This window comes from Pseudocercospora fijiensis (genome assembly GCF_000340215.1).
Source record: "Pseudocercospora fijiensis CIRAD86 unplaced genomic scaffold MYCFIscaffold_1, whole genome shotgun sequence".
Taxonomy (NCBI): domain Eukaryota; kingdom Fungi; phylum Ascomycota; class Dothideomycetes; order Mycosphaerellales; family Mycosphaerellaceae; genus Pseudocercospora; species Pseudocercospora fijiensis.
The window spans coordinates 10,629,343-10,647,626 of NW_006921532.1; the positions used below are offsets into that span (position 1 = coordinate 10,629,343).

The 18,284-nt window shown below is 51.2% G+C and overlaps 6 protein-coding genes across 6 annotated transcripts; 2 read left to right on the plus strand and 4 right to left on the minus strand.

The window, feature by feature from the left end:
- Positions 1–1,104: 1,104 nt before the first annotated feature.
- MYCFIDRAFT_150090 (uncharacterized protein) lies at positions 1,105–3,565 on the minus strand (the record flags this gene model as incomplete). Its single annotated transcript, XM_007923888.1, has 1 exon — positions 1,105–3,565. The coding sequence occupies exon 1, from the start codon at positions 3,559–3,561 to the stop codon at positions 1,105–1,107; it is 2,457 nt and encodes an 818-aa protein (XP_007922079.1). The 5' UTR covers positions 3,562–3,565.
- An 822-nt stretch (positions 3,566–4,387) lies between these two features.
- MYCFIDRAFT_86380 (uncharacterized protein) lies at positions 4,388–5,109 on the plus strand (the record flags this gene model as incomplete). The annotated part of the gene is made up of 2 exons (XM_007922486.1): positions 4,388–4,637; positions 4,696–5,109. 2 exons carry the CDS (start codon positions 4,388–4,390, stop codon positions 4,854–4,856), a joined length of 411 nt encoding a protein of 136 aa, XP_007920677.1. The 3' UTR covers positions 4,857–5,109.
- MYCFIDRAFT_160676 (uncharacterized protein) lies at positions 5,096–7,418 on the minus strand. The gene has a single exon (XM_007923889.1). It carries the CDS (start codon positions 7,188–7,190, stop codon positions 5,151–5,153), a length of 2,040 nt encoding a protein of 679 aa, XP_007922080.1. The 5' UTR covers positions 7,191–7,418; the 3' UTR covers positions 5,096–5,150.
- Positions 7,419–9,152: 1,734 nt separating this feature from the next.
- MYCFIDRAFT_210104 (uncharacterized protein) lies at positions 9,153–9,973 on the minus strand. Its single transcript, XM_007923890.1, has one exon. The coding sequence runs from the start codon at positions 9,754–9,756 to the stop codon at positions 9,235–9,237; it is 522 nt and encodes a 173-aa protein (XP_007922081.1). The 5' UTR covers positions 9,757–9,973; the 3' UTR covers positions 9,153–9,234.
- A 2,179-nt stretch (positions 9,974–12,152) lies between these two features.
- MYCFIDRAFT_210105 (uncharacterized protein) lies at positions 12,153–13,027 on the minus strand. The gene has a single exon (XM_007923891.1). It carries the CDS (start codon positions 12,926–12,928, stop codon positions 12,461–12,463), a length of 468 nt encoding a protein of 155 aa, XP_007922082.1. The 5' UTR covers positions 12,929–13,027; the 3' UTR covers positions 12,153–12,460.
- A 1,639-nt stretch (positions 13,028–14,666) lies between these two features.
- On the plus strand, positions 14,667–15,643 carry MYCFIDRAFT_127154 (uncharacterized protein; the record flags this gene model as incomplete). The annotated part of the gene is made up of 2 exons (XM_007923892.1): positions 14,667–15,092; positions 15,152–15,643. The coding sequence occupies 2 exons, from the start codon at positions 14,667–14,669 to the stop codon at positions 15,641–15,643; spliced, it is 918 nt and encodes a 305-aa protein (XP_007922083.1).
- Between the last annotated feature and the right edge of the window lie 2,641 nt (positions 15,644–18,284).

Here is an 18,284-nt window from a genome sequence, read left to right on the forward strand (position 1 = left end):
TCTTGGTAATGATGACGCCCTTGAAGCAAGAAACCTCGACGTGAGATGAGACAGGATTCGGCGGAAAATGGCGACTGCTATGCGCTGCGGAATCAGGCGTGGCGGCACGTTTTGTGAAAACTGGTTCAAAGTCGTATGGGTCCAGTCAGCACTGCTTGCAGTCAGTAAGAATAATCAAATCACGCCAACGTCAACCTACACACCATGCAACCACTTCGTGAAGCTCGTCAATCTCACGTCTCGAGCTCCCACACGCGCAGAACTGTGATGGACCTTGCGATCTGTCTCGGAATAACATCATCGCTCCGACTCTCATGCCAGGCACAACATGATCTTCCCACCTCTCTGGCTCGAACTGGAATTTCCTACCAGATCTCATCCCGATTCGAACAAAAACGAAAGCGAGCCGCCGTATGAGATGTACGCCTGTCCGGCTCTCGAATATGCACTGCAAATGCGCATGCAGCGTAGCCCAACGACAGAAGTACTCGTAAGGGAGCTTGATTGTCGCACCGGACAGATCTTCGTACAGAATCGGTGCTGCTAGCAGAATTGTTGGCTCTCGTGGGATCTGTAATCGTGCCTTGTTCGCATCTTGCAGTTTTCTCCAAGCTTTGTATCTTCTAATGAGTTTCGAAGTTTGCTTGTAAGGTGAAGGCGACATGTGTAGTGCAGAGCCATCTGGAAATCTACCGGGTATCATGACTCGTGCAGCGTGTGAGCTGAAGACGTGATAAGTATAGTAGTTATGGCCGTAGTGGTGTCCATTGTGCTGGCGACCGCTGTCTCGCGCGACATTGCGCTCGTAAGAATGGGGAGCATCAATGTGCTCCATGACACGTTAGAAGATTGAGATTGTCCCGTTCATGGCAATCCGCAGCATTTGTTGATGCTGCCAAGGCAGTCCCATGAAGTGATGCAAAGTTGCGAGAGGCCGCTGCAACATCCCATCCCATCCCACGCTTGCAGAGCCACCAACGCCACTCGCTTAAATAAATATCACAAGTACGAGGACGGAAACGGCCGACAAAGCCCGTCGAGGTATAGGCGAATTTTTTGTCGTAGCTACAGAGACCGGGTCTCTTTACGTTGTCCATACCAACCTCAACCTTCTACCTCCATCAACTGCGGCGCCTCCTCATCGCCTTGCTGACTCGCCCGCCAGATCTGCGCCTGTCTCGGCCACACTCGCTTGTACATGCTCACAGCGACAGCATCAAGCGGGTTGATCTTGCCATCGAACGTAGCCTTAAAGTATCCATGCGTACCAAGCGGCTCTTTGATGAAACCGCTTCGTCCTCTCTTAGTCCACAATTGCAAAGCACGGAAGTAGTTGACATCGTCGTTGTTGAAGAACATGTATCGTACGGTGACCAGCTTCTTATGGATCTTGTACGGATGACCTGTGAGGATGATGCGCTTGGCAATGATGCGCTGCGTTGATGGCGGTAACGTGGTGCCAGTCGCGATCATCGTGAAAAGGCCGGTGGTGGGATTCAGTGATTGAGCGAGGTCTTCTACAGCATCAGTAGCAGGTTTCGGCGTTGAAAAGAAAAGACAAGGCACTGATCCCCAAGTCACCGGGCCGATGAAGGTTGCTACTGCTGTTTGTCCGGGATGCAGGTAACGGTCGAATTTGTGGACATTGTTTGGCGTGTTCCCTGCAGCACTGAACAGTGGGTTGATGAGCACACGACGAGGACCGCATTGCATTACGATTGACGTCTTGCTCTTGATCGGTTCTGGGTGTTCTGAGGAGAGCGACATGGACACATTCACTACAGTGCGTTTGTGCTCATGTCGAAGGAGAGAGAAGAGTGTCGTTGGCTTGGGTAGCGAAGCGATCTCTTCGCGACGGTCCTCGGGAATCCGTAGGTGGACGTTCACTCTCGTGCCCGGCTTGACACCACCAAACATTGCCTCTTTGACAACACGATTCTTCGCAGACTTGTAGTCTGCGATCTCCAGCAGTCGACTGTACTCATCAGGTTCGTATGGCTTGTCCTCTTCTGTCTCCCATTTGCTTGTCCGTAAGCTTTTCAATCCTCTATACCGTGCCAGCCGTTCTCGCGCATTCATGTGGGGGTGCAACTCAATCTCATCTGGGAATTCCAGGTCATCTTCGGCATCTTCTCTTCTCTGCTTTCGATAGGCCTCGATTTGATCTGCCTCGGCATCTGGCGCTTGATCAAAGAATGCCTCGCTCTGTGCATATTCCGTAGCAGCGCCCGCTTCCGTAGCCTCGTCCATCCTATCTTCAAAATGGCCGTCTGCAGGTCCTGCTGCGACCGAGCCGTTCATGTTCATTCCATCGTCATCATTGTCGTCTACATCTTCGAGGTCGGAGCCAGAATCCGAAAGATCGTCCAGATACCAAGCTGCCTGGTATTTGCTCGTTCCCCTCGGCAATCGTTTTGGAGCGGGAATGCCGTCATCTTTGTCCTCGTCAAAATAGTGGTGGTCATCAAGAAGGACCGCTTTACGATCCGAAGGGGCAATCGAGGCGGTGGGCATATCATCCATGGTGGCTTCTTCCGGAGCAAGCTCTGCCAGATCGTCGCAATCTTCTGTAGGCTGTCCAAGGACCTGCTCTCCTTCTGGCACGTCAACAGCCATCTCGTCTTTCTTCGCCTTCTTATGCCTCTGCTCAAGTGGTGCAGCGGTAATTTTCTCAATCTGGAAGTCACCCCAATCTCCGACCTGGACCAGTCGGTCTGCATTGAGTCCTCTGCCCCGGACGACACCTGTAACGACGGCTTGCTCGCCTTCCATGCGACAGTCTTCCAGCAGCATCCAACTCCTATCCTCTCTCCAGCGAATACCCTTTGGCATAGTCGTGCACAAACTCCTCATAACATTACTGCAATCCTGTCTGCTGCCCAGATCGTGCACCTTTTCTTGCGTAGCGAAGAAATGCGTAATGAAGCTCCTCAAGCTTTTGACGACATCGGGTCTCTTCTTCGCCGGTTCCACCTTATCCAAGCCATAAACTCCAGTCAGCACGGTCGAGACACCCTGCGCCTCGATGCATCGCAAGATCTGCTCTCCTCGCTCGTCCGCTTCTTCATTGGCGCTGAGCACGAAGAGGACAAAATCTGCGACTCGACAGCTATCTAAGCACTGTAGCATGTCGCGAGATGGGGTCAAATATCGAACTTTCTGCTTGAATCGTGGTATCCACACGCTCGACTGTGCTTGCTCCTCCGAATCGGCATCCACACTCCCATTAAGCTCGTTGATGATGTCGCTCTGATTGATATCTTGGCAAAGCGGCACGATTGAAACGATTCTCGGAGCGCCATCCTTTCCAGCGAACACGGAGGCCTTGTCGTCGCGATCGTGTGCGTGGTTAATGCGAAGTTGCTTGGCACGGTTCTTACGGTCAAACTTGGACATGACCTGCTGATGCGGTGTCTTTCTTGTGCCTTTTGCCGTCTCCCACGCTTCGACCTTGCCCTTCTGCGCGTTCTTCAGCGAGTTCTTGGAAGCGTGGCGGGCTTTAAAAGGCTTGTTAACGGTTTTCGTGGTGGGGCGGTGGCTGTGGTGGTCGGTGGCGGCCATGGAGTGAGACGATGCGCGAGGGCCGTCGCCGCCGGCCTTGAAGCGAAAAGGGAGTGCGCTGGCCAGCTTGGCGTCGGGTGGAGAGAATGTGTTGTCACTGCAGATTTATGTTCACAGTCGAGGCAATGCAGAAATTCGAGCAGGCCCTTATCGATAAGACGGTGGTCACCACGTGGCTTTGCGGTGTGGAAAGCGAAAGCCATGGTGGCCTGATTTGCTCCTTCTCCCATTTGCCTCACAGACCAGACATCTCGTCATCACACTCCACAGGAATCTAAGAAAAGCTGGATCGGGCTGGTTAGGAGACGTAGGCTGGATAGGATCGGGGACATACGCTGTTGCGAGTAGCTTAGGTACTGCACAGTGGAGGTGTGATCCCGTACTGGAATGGAACTGAGCATCTGGGAGTACCATAGTGTGTCGAACTAGCACTTTCGAGAGAGAGAGCGTAAGAGTGGTAGACGCAAATGGCTTGCAAGTAAGAGAAGGCAGCACCATCCGAGCCGTCTGGATCGTACAATATCGGACCAATGAACCGTCGGCGAGGAGCATCCAGAAGTGAAGCAGCAACTTGCCTCAAATTCGGTGCAGCCCTCACACAGTTTGCAGCAGCATCCGCAACGCCGTTACATCTGACAACTATCACAAGCATCATTAGCCAACGCGCGCACCTGTACCCGCTGCCTGCCAAACCTCACTTACCGTAAGGCGAAACTCTTTCTTCTCACTCCTCCACATCCACCTCCAACCTCCTCCCACCCACAAACAAGAACCCCCACTCCAACCATCAAAACCTCCATCCACCCTCAACCCCACCACCCTCACAATGCCCCCCACCACCAACTCCCCCCAATTCACCTTCCAAATCGTCTCCTGCCTCCTCGCCGCCCTCTCCGAATCCGGCACCACCTTGGGCGCAAAACACTACAAAATCATGGCGCAAATCGACGGAACGAAGACGGCTTCGGGATACGAACATATGTTTCGCGCGGTGAAAGCGAGGGCCAAAGAGATAAACGAGGAGATTGGGAGGGGGGAGAAGGAGAAGAAGGTCGAAGGGGGGAAGAACAAGAGAGGTGAGTTCGACTCCAGGGTGATTTTGTGGTTTTGCTAAAATTCTTTGGTTTGGAATAGGTCGGAAAGTTAATAATACCAAGGCCAAGGCTAAGGAGGAGAATGGAGATGATGATGTTGACGACGAGGAGACGCCGAGGAAGAAGGCTAAGGTCAAGAAGGAGAAATTGGAGGAGGAGGAGGACGAGGACGATGACGATGATGGACTTGATGAACTTTGACTTTCGAGGTCTTGGGCTCCTATCATACTACGAAGGTGATATTCAGAGAGCAAGACTAGATCTGGTCGATCTTGATAGAGAGAGAGAGAGGGAGAGGAAGGGAGCTAATACATGCATGAATGGTACTGTACGATAAGGTGAGCGAGTGGCAGGGAATGACCTACTCAAGCTCAGTGGAAAAGAACTACTACACACATGCATGAACTGTACGATCACTTCGGCAACAATAATGATGAAAACTTCCCAACCCCTTCATTTTCATAATCATCAGAAATCTATCACATCAACCACTACTCACTCCCACCTCTCCTTCCACTCACTCGAAATCTTCTCCAACTCCCGATTCAACCGCCTCTCATCCTCTTCATCAATATGGCCTTCCTGAGACAACCTCCTCGCCTTACTCATCACCGCCTTGAAACGATCCTGCAATCGCAACTCCGCCTCACGCCTCTCCTTAGCTTTCCGGACCAAATACTTGAAATCGTTATCCTCCACGGCTCGCTGGAAGACTTTTCGCATATACGGGGAATAAAGCTGGCAACTGCATCCCATGCCTTCGTTGTAGACGGGTTGCAACGTGCGTTGGAATTTCTTGGCCAGAGACTTGTTTTTTCTGATCTCGCGTTCCACAACTGCCTCGAAGCAATCTTCGCACACGGTCATGGCGGGTGCAAGATCAGGGATGTAATGCCAGAGGGCATTGACGAGCACATTGTCCCTTGTGCATTCACGTAGACGTGTCTTGCGCTCGACCAGCTCGATGAGGGGCATTGGATCTGCGTTCTTTCGTGCCTGCAATGCTTTCTCGTGTGAAGACACCAACGCATCTAGATACGTGGAGAATCTTGTGCTGTCCGTGCGTATGGCGCAGACACTCTTCGTATAGGATGCTCTGGCAGGCAGTCGGACGAAGACACCAGAAAGCGTTGGAAGCAGACACTCAATCTTGCGAACGTCACCATAGCAGAGATGGAAGTCGCGGACGAAAAGTCCATCGGGGTCACGCAGGCCATACCAATTCTGAACCGACTCGGTACCTCCTGGGCACGGTGTGCTGCTCTCCTCGATATCGGCAACATCCTGCAAAAGCGTCAAGTCGGTTCTTTGTTGCTGCAGGGTAAGGAGCCAAGCAAGTCTTATCCACGGCGATCCAAAAGCGCATCGCACTTTCTCAAAGTCGTTGCGTGGAAGTGATCGTCTGAACAAAGGCCGGAATACCGTACGTTCGAAGAGGGTATCAATGCAGTCGGGACAGAAATCGATATTTGTGTGGCCGATGATGGTATACCAATCGTGTTTGTCAGCCGCTGGTTCCTGTCTTGGACAAGGAGGCAATCCTTTCTTGACCAGGACTGCAAGTTCCTTCTTGGTCTGAGATGTGGTGGCGAAAGAGGCTGTGCGACTGTTTGCTGTAAACCGTGGTCTAGTGTCTGCTGCGACTGCAGGTGAAGCATCAGCAGCAGAATAGCCACGATTGAAAGTCGGTCTGATAGGGAGCTTGGCAGAGGATTGTGATGATATGCTGGGTGCCGGCGAAGAGTCTCGCGGAACATCGGTCATGGAGGATGGCGCAAGCATAGGATTCTTTGGAGGGTAGTAGGCGTGCTGACGATCGTCTGGCATGGCGATGCTCGACCCCATCAGGCTGTTGTCTTCCGGATATGGCAGCGTGTTGGATGACTGGCTCGGTGTGAGATTGGGCGGAGTCTCCCTTGGAGTGGTCCTTCGTGATGAGCTTGATGTCGGCGTAGGCTCCTGAGAGACAGCAGAACCAAGTCTCGAAGGAGGCATGCTTCGCCTTGCGGCATTGTTCGCCAGAAGCGTGCTCCAATCAAGATCGGTCCTCGGAAGACGTGGCGAATCAGCAGCAGGCGTTAGAGGAGACGGTGAGGAAGGCCGCGACGTATTTTCCGAAGGAGGTTTCGAAGCGTTGATACTCGTACTGGGCGGGAACTCTGCGCTCATCCTCGGCGAGCGCGAAAGAGGCGTGTCATTGGCCACAGATCCTTCTCGGGATACTGGTCGTGACGACGAATAGCTCCGATCACGAGAGCGCGGGTAGAAGCGTTCAGCAGATCTTGGATCGAGCGTTGCTGAGGCTTGCACAGGCATTTCGTGTGCTTCACTGAGAGATGTAGATGCCATCAAGGGCGTTGGTTTTCGCGACTTGTCGATGTTGAGCCGACCCAACGTTGGAAGAGTATTCTGCGTGTCAGTCATTCTCCTGGCATCCAGGTGTGCTCGTCTGATTGGAGGCGCATTGCCAGCAGGCAGAGTAGCGAAGTCGACGACAGAGCTCCGAGGGCCCTTGGGCTCGTTCAACTCGGCCATTCTCTTGCCATTGCCCGAGAGAGATTTTTTGTCATTGTAACGGCGATCATAGTCATCGTCGTCGATTGCAGACTCATCGGAAGCGTCGAGGCAGTCCTTCCCTACACGCGGGCCTGGGCTGTGTCGGCCGGAGTCCCTTCGAGGTGATCGAGGTCCATGGGCTGTAGCAGACTGAGGCGTCAATCGATGGCTTGACGACTCGTCCTTCTTCGACGGCGTAGACGGAGTGTACGCATAAGGCGATGCTGTGCGCTTCGATATTTCCGGCGCATGCTGATCATGCTTGTTGATGTGCAGCCGCGATGGTTTCCGCCTGGCTCGACGCGCTCTCTCATCCTCGCTCGTCGGCGGCGTCGGGATGCCCGTGCTGCTGTGTCCCGGGCCTGTCGGCCTCGAGTGGCTGTGGTTGTGCTGGTGATATTCAGGTACATCGATGATGACTGGCTCTTGATCGACGGTGCCCCGCGACGGTACTGTCTCGCTCTGGCTAATCTCCTTCAACAACTTCAGCGACCCAGCCTCCTTGCGCAATGAGACCATCTCGTCTTCGGCACATGGCTGAGGTGGCCATGAGCGTCGCCTCCTCAACGGCGATCGGGAAGTTCTGCTCGTGACTGATGGGGTTGGCGGGCAGTGGTATCGCGGGTCATATCGATCGCTCGCTGGTTTGCTGGAGTAATGCGATCCGTGCCTGTCCATTTTCATCAGTCGTCAGTTGCCGCCAAGTCGATGTCTGTTCACGCGCTCGTACCCCACTCTCGCGTTGTTGTCCCTCGAAGATGGAATGTCAGGTCGACGCCGGGGTCGAGATGCGCTCGGATAGTCGTGGCGCTCGCGGTAAGACGGTTCCATGTGATCGATGGCAAAGCATCTGTCCAGTTGGATAAGATAGCTACTCAAGTGAAATGGGGTTCAAAGGAGACTAGGGCGGAGGAGAATAGAGGGCCTCGAGTTGCATGTGTTTCGCATATCAACTCCACAGCTGCTACTGCGCCCAGTGTGCTGCCCATGTCGAGTAGACACGGGTAGGGTAGGGTAGGGTAGGGTAGCTGCTGCGGCCTGGCGGAGCCTTGAGCTGCGGTGTTACGACAACCACGCCGTTCTCTGCAGAAGAGGGACCTCGCATCTCTCTGGTGGGCTGATGAACGAAGCCGCAGCTACTGGACACACATAGACTTTGGCGGGAAAGCCTTCCGGCGCATGTGAACGATGGCATTGGTCACCAGCCAAACCGTGGCCCTTGCATCCTTTGCAGAACGTGCGCAGCATGACCAAAGAAACCCACTTCACCGCCCCTTCTGACAGCTTCAATGTTGGGAGTAGGAGTACTCCGCAGAGAGACCTGCACCCTCAAATTCACTCCTGACCCGCCAGGCACACCACTAGCAGCTCACCCCTCGTGGCGAAGACATCAACGATCTAGCTGCCGTGGCCACAGCCATTTAGATGGCACGGAAGAAGCTCTCAATCGTCACAGCAGTGAACATGCATATGCCATCTCGATCTCATGTTACGTTGAGCAGCAACGAAACTTCTTCACCAGCCGAGAAAACCGACTGGATGCCAGGCAAGCAACGTGACGTGACGTGTTCGTGTCCACCTGAAAATGAACCCCGAGGAATGCAAAGCACTGCCTCACAACAGCTGAACACGACAGAATGTTGTGTCTTCATCGAACTGCGGTATAGACCTCGATACGGTAGGAGCCAGCAGAAGATGCATAAATTGAGTGCAGCTGGAGGTGTTGCACAGCCCTCCCCTCCTTCTTCTTCCTCCCTCTCGGTGCCGTGCCCGCTACTTACATATCCGCACGCTACTGTGAAGAGCTCCCGCCCAGCTCTAGGGCTGACCATTACGCTGGAAACGAGGCAGTCACGAGACACTTGAGTCAGCAAAGAGGGAGGGAGTCAAGGTCTATACGAAACTTCTATAGAAGAACTGTCGTTCTTCAATATCCATCAACACCGACCAACAAACCCTTCCTACCCAAAATCCCCTCCCGCTTTCCCCCTTCCCTTCCCTCCCTCCATTCCACCCCCCAAACCTACGCCCCATTCCCATTATACGCAATCAAATTCGGACTCCCATCCCCACCATCCAAATTCCCAATAACATCCTTCGTAGCAAGCTCTCGAATCCTCTCACAAAGCTGCGCAGGCGAACGCGGACCTTCCAGCGCAAGAAGATAAGCCGCGAGACCCGCGATGTGAGGCGTCGCCATACTGGTACCCGAGATGGTGTTCACAGAAGTTCTGGACCCGATCCAAGCGCTCGTGATGTTTTGGCCGGGTGCGAAGATGTCGAGCAGAGGGCCGAAATTGGAGAAGCTGGCTATGGAGTCTGAGCGCGTTGTGGCGCCGACGGTGCAGGCCTGGGGGGTGGAGTTGGTTAGGATTTTGATGGTGGGTTGGGGATTGGGATTACGTACCTGAGGTGCAGATGCTGGGGATGAGTGACTGGCGTCTTCGCCCTCGTTACCGGCGGCTACGGCGATGAAAGCCCCTTCTTCGACGGCAGAGGCAATTGCATCGTTGGTGGTTCGAGAGAATGGGCCACCGAGAGACATACTGAGGACTGCGCGATCAATGTGTCCCTCCTGTTTGGCGTTGTCGACTGCCCATTGGATTCCTCGCAGAACACCAGAGTTGCTGCCGCTGCCATCAGCGCCAAGAACTTTCACCCCGATCAGGTTGGCATTCTTGGCCTATGATAAAGGAGGGTCAGCCATCGTTCAAGCTTCTCAAGACTGCATATACACTTACAACACCGTACTTGCTACCCGCAGCTGTTCCTGAGCAGTGAGTTCCATGTCCCTGATCATCCTCCCCATCAGAACCAGAGACGAAGCTCTTCCCAAGAGTCGCTCTTCCGCCAAATTCCGAATGCTCGGTATTGATACCAGTGTCAATCACATAGATGAAAGTGTCCTTGCCAGCAGAGCGGTCATAAATGTAATCGTCTGCGCCACGCTCACGGTGAGAAATCCTGCTCAAACCCCACGTCGACCCGTTCTGAGATGTCAGGCTCCCATTTGCAAAAGGAGCATCCTGGCGCTGAGAAATATAGCCGCGAGGCACGGAAGCCCAGACTTTAGTGTCGGGTTCGACAGATGTGATAGCTCCGAGCGTCTCTAGAATATCTAAAATTGCATCGTCGCCGTCGAAGGAGAAACCTTTTACGCCACCGATGGTATAGTTGGCTTTTGACTCGACGCCTGCGGATTCGAAAACGGTGGAGAGGACCGTGTCGAGAAGTTCGTTGCTCTCAACACGAGCGATCCATGAGCCTGAAATTGTGTGTGCTGTCTGTACTCGATTGATCTTGGCTGTAAACTGAGCAAGTGCTGCCGGCAGCACTGCTGACAGTGCGAGAAGATTCCTGATAGAGTGCATGGTTGCAAAAATGAGTGTGAATAAGTGAGTGACTAGGGTGGAATGAATGACTGCGCCAAGGCGGAACGAAGGACTGGCTGGAGTGCAAGTAGATGCTGGTGAAGAGTTGGAGGGAAGGTCACAGATAGAGATATATACTATCCTTCATGATGGCCTGAGGTCTTCAGTCTACGCGATCGACTTCTTTCATGCCACTGCTGGTCGGCTTGCTCTTCGGAAGAGCCATGAGCTCTCACATGTTCTTGCATAACGCAGATCAAGTTGTCAAGCGTTCGTGGCGTATATTCATGGCGCAAGAAGCATATAGCCTGTTTCACAATATCGCACTGCTTTGATACGGCCTCGCATCTTCCTGCCTCCCGATATCATTGGATCAAAAATCGCAGAGCAAATGTCGTTAGGGCGGAGCCGAGAGCAAGAAGCTGGACGGCTCGCTCAGATTGTACAAAGAGAGTCAACCGAATGAACAGCTTCGGACATCCTTCCAAAGTTCTACGTTGGCTGCGTCCACGCCGTCTTGGCTGATAGACGATCGTTCCTTCATGGCGTAGGAGACAAGGCTTTGCCCAGAAACGTATCTGCTGGAAGGCCGAATAGACAGCTTAGGATCGAAGGAACTCGAGTCGAAGCATTGCGCCGATGCAATAGCTGCATGAAGTGTAGATAGAGTGGCGGATGTTGTTCTTTGGGAGATCCACTGGTCAGTGCTTGGCAGAACGCGGCCGATCAGCCGAGCAGCGAATCAATCGATCGAAGAGCACAATCCCATTGAATGCAGCGACGCCGCTCACTTTTCGGAGAGTGTTTGATGGGCGAATGGGAATTGAGTCTTGTAGTTCGTCGCGGAATATCAGCCAGTGTCGAATGCTTTTGCGACCATTCTGTCTTGGCCCAGGCGGAGCGTCCGATAGAAATACTACTGACATTATCCCGCAGCGCAATAGCCCGCCGAAAGTTATCCGCAATGCGCGTAAAAGGAGTAGCGGAGATGCTCGAGTCGTGTGAGAGCACGCACTGACAAGTTGGAGGGAGTGGAAAGGACTGCCTGGACATCAACCGGCGAAAGCTGGCTGTCAGACACCAAGGCAGCTGCCTCGCTTTGGTTGTGACTGTGAGCCTCACATTATTGTCTTCCCAAACGGCCATTGTGTGCGAATATCAGCTTTCAAAGTCCTGCATACGGTAACCAGTAATTGCAGTGGCAATGCGGTTCGCTTCTCTACCGTCACTGTTCCAACAAACGCCATTTGCGAGTACGATGTGTGTGTCTCTAGACTTCTCTTGCAAAACAGCGTAACTACTTCTTCAATGAATATGCCCAGCTCTTCAATCGGCGTCTATGGCATGTCGAGCACATGATGGGCCATGTGCAAAGTCTCGAGGATGGAGTTCGTTTCGAGGAGAATTTTCATGGTCATCGCAATGCTCCGTGGGATCTGAGATCAACTCACGGCCAGCTCGCTCGCTGGAACTGATCGAGCAGATAATGCATCGTGGTCGTGGTGTGCGAAGGTGTTGTCGGTGGGTAGCATAGCAACCGAACAAGCTTCAGAAGAGTTTTCATTTCTCTGAGCGGCTTACGTAATCGTTCGTATTCACCTGCAGTTCAATTCTGCTGCTGCATCCCATTGCGACTGACAATACATTGACTCTTTGCTCCCAAGAATATCTCAATGCTTCTCCTAGCTTGCACTCAGATGCTCAGCACGGCAATTCACCACAGCCGCCGCAGTTCGCTTGCACGCAGTATCGAGAGAGCGAACTGCAGTATATACATTAAGTCGTCAATACCCAGCTCAATAGCTGTACAGTCTTACTTCTCTTCAAAGATAACATCTACCAGCAATGATCCACTATATCTAAATCTCTCCATCATCGTCATCGCAATCTCTCCCTACTACTCGATCTCTGCGGCGAGCTGGGCTGGCTATCAAGCTTCAAAACGAAAGACTCATCCCGTCGATGCGATCGCGATCCTAGAAACCTCGCGTCCGATTCTACGACCTCGCGCGACCCATCCAGCTCAAATCGCGGTATGCTGCCGTTCTCGACGGCACTGGGCGGCACCGAATGATAGCCATGTCCAGTTCTCAGGCGTGGGCTCAGTCCCTCGAGCTTCATTGCGTACACGTCCAGCTGCCTCCTCATACGCTTCATCTTTCGCCGCATGACTTCGATTGCAATGAGTGTGCATATCAAGAGAACGGTGAGTGAGATGCCGACAGCGATCGCGATATTTCGGATGGTCGTCTCGCGTATACTGAAGGAAAATTCGTTGTCGGCTGTACTGCTAGTTGCTGTAGTCGCGCTCGAACTCGCTGTAGAGAAGGAGTCCGTTGAAGACATCGCGACGGCTCGCGTCGGTGTTGTAGCCGGGTCGTGTCAAGCGGGGCTTGTTGATATAGGCGTTGCTGTGCTAGAAATATGGCGATGCCTTTTCCTAGCGAATGATATAGCAAGCGAGTGTGTGGAGAATATCGTAATGTGTAGAGTATGGAAGGAATCAAGAGATATTAGAGAGAGTGCCTGAATCGCCCTATGCACTCATGAGGCTGAGGCCAGGCCGCCATCACCACCGACGTATATACCAGTGGCTTTGAGAGCTATGCCTAAGTGGCTCGTAGTACTTGTTTCAGGCCAAATATAGTCGAGATGCATGCGGCACGGGGGCGCTTAGAGAATTGGCCACGAGCATTTCAAAATACTGCAAGCAACCCCACTTCTTCAAATTGATATTCTCTGCAGCTAATCGCCCTGTTCCTCATTTCCGTTCTTCAAGATCTTGCTTGGGCATTTTGAGTGAGCGATACCACCGAGAGAAAGGTCATGACAGGCGCTGATCTTGGTTCAAGCCGTGCGACCACAATCGGAGTGCAGCTTTCGTCATAGCTTGCACGTATGGGAAGTACATAGACATGTACGAACCAGCAAGGCAACAGTTACGTTTGGGTTAAACCGGGCCATGTCCACTGTGTAAGCCGCACTCTCATGGCGCGAATTTGTGTAGGGAGTCACTTCCACCAATTTTCATCCAGTCAACTCAACTTCTCGTAGAATTTCAGGCGTCTCAACTGAAATGCCCCTCCTCCTTCGATCACGAAAGCTTCGCTATACCTACTGGCGTTCTGAAGTCTTAGTTGAGGAAGCTCACGGAGTTACTCTTCACTGGCTGGGCGCGATGGCGGCCCTAGGTGGCGTACTTCCAACTCACTGCTCGGGCTCTGAGGCAGGTCTTCCATGTTGGTGAATAGAAGCATGACTGGAACACTCAAAGATTGGTGCTACACCTTGCTGGGTCAGCTGGAGAGCTGCTGAGAGGCCGCCAGCGGAAGATGAAGCCAACCTTGCGAGGAGTATTTCCAAGGATCTTGCATTCTCGGCGGCAGCTCTGTACCACAGTTCCTGGCCAGCGAAGCCACGTTGCTTTCCCCAGAGAAGATCGTCGAGGAGACATGAGCTGCACTCGGATGCGTCCCGCGCAATTGAATGAGCGGCTGCGAAGCCACCATAGCTTGTGCAAGTATGCCAGAGTACTCTCCTCCAGATCTAGAGGCGCTTCCGCTCTTGAATTATCGGCGGTGGCGCGCAAGGACCTTGAGGCGCTAGATTATATCCTCTTCCTTAGGTGACAATGCTTGCAGCAATCATGAACGGCAGTGCGCAGATATCGGTCTCTCATTTGAGTATCTCGTCGCGTATGTCTAGTGCATTGCAGAGCGCTCTTGCAGCTGCCATCGTTATGTCAGCGAAGTGTCGCGCAGGCGGCAGAGATATATGTGCGTTATTATGCCGCTGGTGGCGTATTCTGCCGAGGGATGATGCCCGCTGTCGAGGTTGTAGGAAGAAGGGAAGTGCATCGCGAAGAAAACGCATCTCAGATCTCAAGCACGGAGCTGGATCCGATTCGGCCCGCTGACCTGATACGCTAAGAAATGTCCAGAACCTTATCTTGGTTGCCTTGTCTTAAAGAACAACGCACAAGCATAACCCCAACCCCCTCGTGTCGCACGCGCAACCCACAACCAGACACCACGTTTCTTAAATTCAGAGCCAAAGTCACAAGGCTGCGCCACGCGACTCCGCCATGTCCGGATTCCAGGAGAGGAAAGCCAAGATCCTCCAAGACCTCGCCAGACCAGAGGAGCAGTATGATGACTTATCCCCGAAAGGCTCGGTGGACAGCCAGATCAGAGATCTTGTGAACAGCATAAATCAGCGCGATGGCTATGTGACGACGAGTAGTTGTGCTGGGCGAATTGCGGTGTTTCTGGAAGGCCCGCCAAAATCCGGGCAGTCTGAAGTCCAAGAAAGTACCGACGTGATATCTGCCTCCACCCAAGGCAAAGGTGGTGGAAGGTGGCTCTTCGTATCTCATGATCCGCTTGAGATGGAGACGCTGAGTGAGGCGGGTGCTGTTGCCTCGCTGCTTGGACTTCCACATGAAGTGCCTGTCTCCTGCCCAGGCACAGAAACGCGGCCGCGATTCGTACATCTCAAATTCGAGCCTATGGTAAGCACAATTTCGTCCGTATCTCTTTCGTCGAGACCTCTAATCTCTCCTTTCGTCAGATTCTGCATGTCTTGACATCTAGCCTGCAAAATGCGCAACATTGTCACACAGCAGCCATGGGAGCGGGCTTCCGAGAGTCTGGCATCTCGAATATCACTGGACCCAATCCTACACCTATGGTGGCCATCAGAACTCAAGGTCTTGCTTTGGAGACAATCATTGCATACCAGGACACAGATGGTATAATCCGGCCTATGGTTTCGGACCAGTATCTGCGCACTCTGCTTGAGCTTGCCAATTCACGGTTCCAAACGAATGCAGAGCGCACGAAGAGATTTCAGCATGCTTTGCTTGGCCATGAGACGAACGGTGATCACAAGCATAAGGCGGACTGGGAACCAGCAGACGTTCGACGGGAACGGAAGCGTGCCGAAGGTTTGAAGAAGCGTGCCGAAATGGGAACCCTCAAACTGGATCTGCCAACAAATGGAACGGATGGGACGTTCGAGCACGATGATTTCGATGTTGGACGATTCGCCGATGAGCTATAGGTCAGCTGGCAGCCAATCGAAGCTCCTGACCATTCGCGGACACTTACACATCATAGAACCAAGCGATTCTAAGGTTATCGCTGAAAATGAGAACATGATATGTAGAACTAGAATGTGGATAGATACTCAGCCGGCGACAGCGAGCTCGCATTGCGAACGATTTAGACTCAAGAGGTATTCTTCTACCTTGCGAGAAGGAATTGAGCCTAATAAGCGAGAGCATGTGCTCTCGAGGACGCTATAAGCGCGGTAGAACTCTCGATATTCACTCCCGATGTCCGTGAAAGCGTAATATACCGGAGGACTATAAAATGTGCTCCTAGGCGGCTACGCGTGCCTAGAAGTGCGAGCGAAGCTTTCGCCTTATAGCTAGCCAATTAGAAGCCGCCCTCGTTATCGTTTTAATTATAGTTAAGAGGGTTAGTAAAGAGTATAGAAATCGCATTTTTAACGAAATCGCATATTTAACGACAATTAGTACACTCGTAACCCGGACTATACTAAATAGGCTTATTATTACGTAACGGACAGACTAGGGCAGACTAGACTAGAGTAGTCTCGAAGGTCGAAGTCTATTATATCGCTATCGCTCTATTTAGACTTCGACCTTATTCGAGACTACCTCTCTATCTATACTACTAAGCATCCGACATCTCTGCGTCCTTACTACTACTATAGATAAAATCCGAAGCCTCTCTCGGAGCCTCTACCTCCGCCTTTGCCTCCTCTTACTATACTTGCTTCTTACGACGCTCTTAGTCGATCTGCTTTTAATAGCGACGCGTAATGTCTTTAGTAGTATAAACTAGTAGAGATAGAAGACTACTAGGGTTCGTAGATAGTTCTAGGCGATACTCGTAGTCGATATTAGTAGCTAATAAGGCTAAATAAGTAGAGCAAGTCTCGGCGGCCTAGTCTATAAGCTTAGACTTAGATCTAAGAAGGCGAATAGGAAGGCGGCCTAATATAAGGATATATAGGTTGTAAACAGCAATAGTACTATAGGCAGACGTATTAGTCTATCGTATAGCCTCGTTAACCTCCTAGTAGGTCTAGGTATCTTTAGTAGGCTAGCTAGCTTCCTAAGCATTCCGATAAAGGGATAAGAGGCTAGTAAACGTAAGAATAAGTTAGATACTATTATAGCCGATTATGCGAGTACTATCTAAGCGAACGTTAGGCTAAGAGTTCTAGGTTTAGACGATAGCAGTACGAGGATTAATCCTCGCCGCAACTAGATAGCTATTAGAAGAGTAGATTATATAGACTAGGTAGAGATTAGGCGTAAATGCGAGATCTTAGAATGCTTTAAATATATCGCCTATAGTAGTCTAGTACTAATAACAACCCTTAGTACTAGTAGATGCCTACTAATAAGGATTAATAGGCTATACTATAGCTATAGTTAGCTAGCTAAACTCCCGGATAAGCTTATAAGCAATGTTTACTATATCGCAAGCGAGTCGTTTATCTACGCTAGATATAAATAGGAGTCCGAATGAATTAGTCGGCGTTATTAGCTAAACATAGTTATAATCGAAGGAATGCTACTAAAGTATAAGAAGGTCGGTTATAACTTAATTAGTATACTAAGCGCTAATAAGATTATTAGGGTTATATAGGTCCTACGGGATATAGGCGATAGTATAGAAGAAGTCGAGAGAGCGTCCGCTATAGGTAGTTAGCAGCTGTACGCTACTAGGGTTGTTAAACGTATAACGACCCTAACCTTATATAATCTAAGTATAATCGAATACTAGGTCGATAAGACGTATTATCTTAGGTCGACGTACCCTAGTCTAATAGTCTTCTCGCTTGTTTACTTACTCGAGTCGACTCTTTATAGCTTAGAGCTATTAATAATTAAGATACTTCTCGCGGTAGACCTCCTAAAAGATCTTCTTACTATCCGGATTAGTTATAAAACGTAGCTAGTAAGAAGTCTATAAAGGACGAGTAGTGTCGATAAGTCTAACCTTACGACCGCTAAAGCGGCCGACAAGTGCTATACCTAACTCTATACGTATATAAGATATAAAGGTACGCTTAAGTTTCTCGTTAGACGGACGAACAACTATATACTAATGTTTAACGCCTATCGATAGCACCGTAGAATGTATACCGTCGCGAGGGTAGGGGCGAGTAGTAGAAGGACCTTAGTCGATACGAGCTTAATCGCGAAGGATCTACTATTACTAGCGCTCGGCATCCTAGATTTGTCGGATAAACAAATTACGCTTAATAGTATAATTAGCACCGATACGTAGCTGTTCTAGACGAGTCTACTACGGTCTAAGATAAGCATCTAGATAGTATACGTAACTAGAAAGTAAAGGAAAGCCTTTACTCTTAGGCTCGACTGCCCCTATAGTTAGGTTAATAGGCTACTCTTAGCCTAGAAGTAGTAGGTCGAGTAGAACGGTCTAGAGGTTAGGATCGTTATCGCTATTATTGTCTTTATATCGCTACTAATATCTCTAGCTAAGGGCGTTAAGTAGGCTATTAGAGAAGGTAGAGAGAGGCCTACTATAGTCGAAAGCATAAGAGGATATAAGCGGAGACGAAGGAGGCTTAGGAAGAAATTGTCCTTATCTCCGACGCTCGTCTATAATCCGTATATATGCGACACTTGTCTTACCTA

Coding starts and splice junctions, on each gene's coding strand:
- MYCFIDRAFT_160676 (XM_007923889.1), bottom strand. CDS start 7,190: ATGGCCGAGTTGAACGAGCCCAAGGGCCCTCGGAGCTCTGTCGTCGAC.
- MYCFIDRAFT_210104 (XM_007923890.1), bottom strand. CDS start 9,756: ATGTCTCTCGGTGGCCCATTCTCTCGAACCACCAACGATGCAATTGCC.
- MYCFIDRAFT_210105 (XM_007923891.1), bottom strand. CDS start 12,928: ATGTCTTCAACGGACTCCTTCTCTACAGCGAGTTCGAGCGCGACTACA.